Source organism: Apteryx rowi, unplaced genomic scaffold, assembly GCF_003343035.1.
Source record: "Apteryx rowi isolate R43461 unplaced genomic scaffold, aptRow1 scaffold_1345, whole genome shotgun sequence".
Taxonomy (NCBI): domain Eukaryota; kingdom Metazoa; phylum Chordata; class Aves; order Apterygiformes; family Apterygidae; genus Apteryx; species Apteryx rowi.
In genome coordinates this window covers 67,710-69,284 of record NW_020447581.1, presented here as the reverse complement: position 1 = coordinate 69,284, position 1,575 = coordinate 67,710, and the positions used below count along the sequence as shown (strand labels likewise).

Below are 1,575 nucleotides of genomic sequence, written 5' to 3'. Positions count from 1 at the left end.
CCTCCAGCCCCGCCCCCGGCCCGGGCCCCGCCACCGAAACCCGCGGGCCGCGCGCTGCTGCTCGGGTGAGTCCCGGGGCCCCGGTGCGCGCCGCGCCGCTTTGCACGGGCGCCTTGCACGAGTGGGGCCCTTTGCAGGGGGGTCTTGCACGGGTGCGGCCCCTTGCACGGGCCCCTTGCACGGGCCCCTTTGCACGAGCGCGCCCCGTGCACGCGGCGGAGCCCTCTTGCACGCGCCCCGTGCACGCGCGGGACCCCCGGCCCCTTTCACGCGTGGGATCCCCCACCGCGCCTTGCACCAGCCCCGTGCGCGCGTGGCACCCGCACCTTGCACCGGCCCCGCCGCACGCGGGCGGCCCCCGCCTTGCACGAGCGCCTTGCACGCGGGCGGCCCCTCCCCCCCCCGGCCCCCTTTGCACGCGCCTTTCCCCGTGCACCGGCCCCTTGCACGAGGGGACAGAGCCTCCCCCCCCAGGATCCCTGTTGCACGCGTGTCCCTGGGAGGGGGCGTGTTGTCGTAGAGTTGCGGGGGGGGGGGAATAGTGCTAACAACAGGGGAGAAGCAGCAGAGGTCTGGCGGGAGGAGGGGGGAATCCATGGGTGCTAGGGGTGCTGGCAGCTGCGGGGTGCTGTGGGGTGCTGGTCCCTTGGGGTGCTGGGAGCTGCACGGAGCTGTGGGGTGCTGATCCCTTGGGGTGCTGGGAGCTGTGGGGTGCTGGGATCTGCATGGTGCTCTGGGGTGCTGGTCCCTTGGGGTGCTGGGATCTGTAGGGTGCTCTGGGGTGCTGGTGCCTTGGGGTGCTGGGATCTGCAGGGAGCTGTGGGGTGCTGGTGCCTTGGGGTGCTGGGATCTGCAGGGAGCTGTGGGGTGCTGGTCCCTGGGATGCTGGAGTCTGCAGGATGCTGGGATTTGTAGGGTGCTCTGGGGTGCTGGTGCCTTGGGGTGCTGGGATCTGCATAGTCCCTTGGGGTGCTGGTCCCTTGGGGTGCTGGGAGCTGTGGGGTGCTGGTCCGTTGGGGTGCTGGAGTCTGCAGGGTGCTGGGATCTGCAGGGTGCTCTGGGGTGCTGGTGCCTTGGGGTGCTGGGGTTGGGCTTTGGAGGGGGCCACACGGTGCCGTGGCCACGTCTGAGCTGGGCATCCAGGACATGCCAGGGGCTGCAGGGTGCTGGGTGCCCCCAGCGGACCCCTCTCCTTGGGGCGCTGGCTGTGGGGTGCAGGCCAGTCCCGGCTGACCCCGGTGCCGGTCAGCGGGTGCTGCAGGGTGCCGGGGGCCCCGGCCGAGCGCGGTGCCAACATGGCAAAGGAGGTGCGGGCGCAGTACGAGCCGGTGGCGGAGATCGGCGTGGGCGCCTACGGCACCGTCTACAAGGCGCGGGACCTGCAGAGCGGCAAGTTCGTGGCGCTGAAGAACGTGCGGGTGCAGACGACGGAGAACGGGCTGCCCCTGAGCACCGTGCGCGAGGTGGCCCTGCTCAAGCGCCTCGAGCACTTCGACCACCCCAACATTGTCCGGTGAGTCCCATGGGTGCCACCTCCCACCCCGCAGCCTCCAGCGGGGAGCGGGAACCCCACTG

The 1,575-nt window shown here is 71.7% G+C and overlaps 1 protein-coding gene across 1 annotated transcript in view; it reads left to right on the top strand.

The window, feature by feature from the left end:
- Positions 1-23: 23 nt before the first annotated feature.
- Positions 24-1,575, top strand: part of CDK4 (cyclin dependent kinase 4) — a 4,280-nt gene continuing 2,728 nt past the window's right edge. The window contains exons 1-2 of the mRNA XM_026056934.1: positions 24-65; positions 1,250-1,513. Of these exons, the coding sequence (XP_025912719.1) occupies positions 1,296-1,513 (218 nt within the window). The 5' untranslated portion in view covers positions 24-65; positions 1,250-1,295. The remainder of the gene's footprint in view (positions 66-1,249; positions 1,514-1,575) is intronic.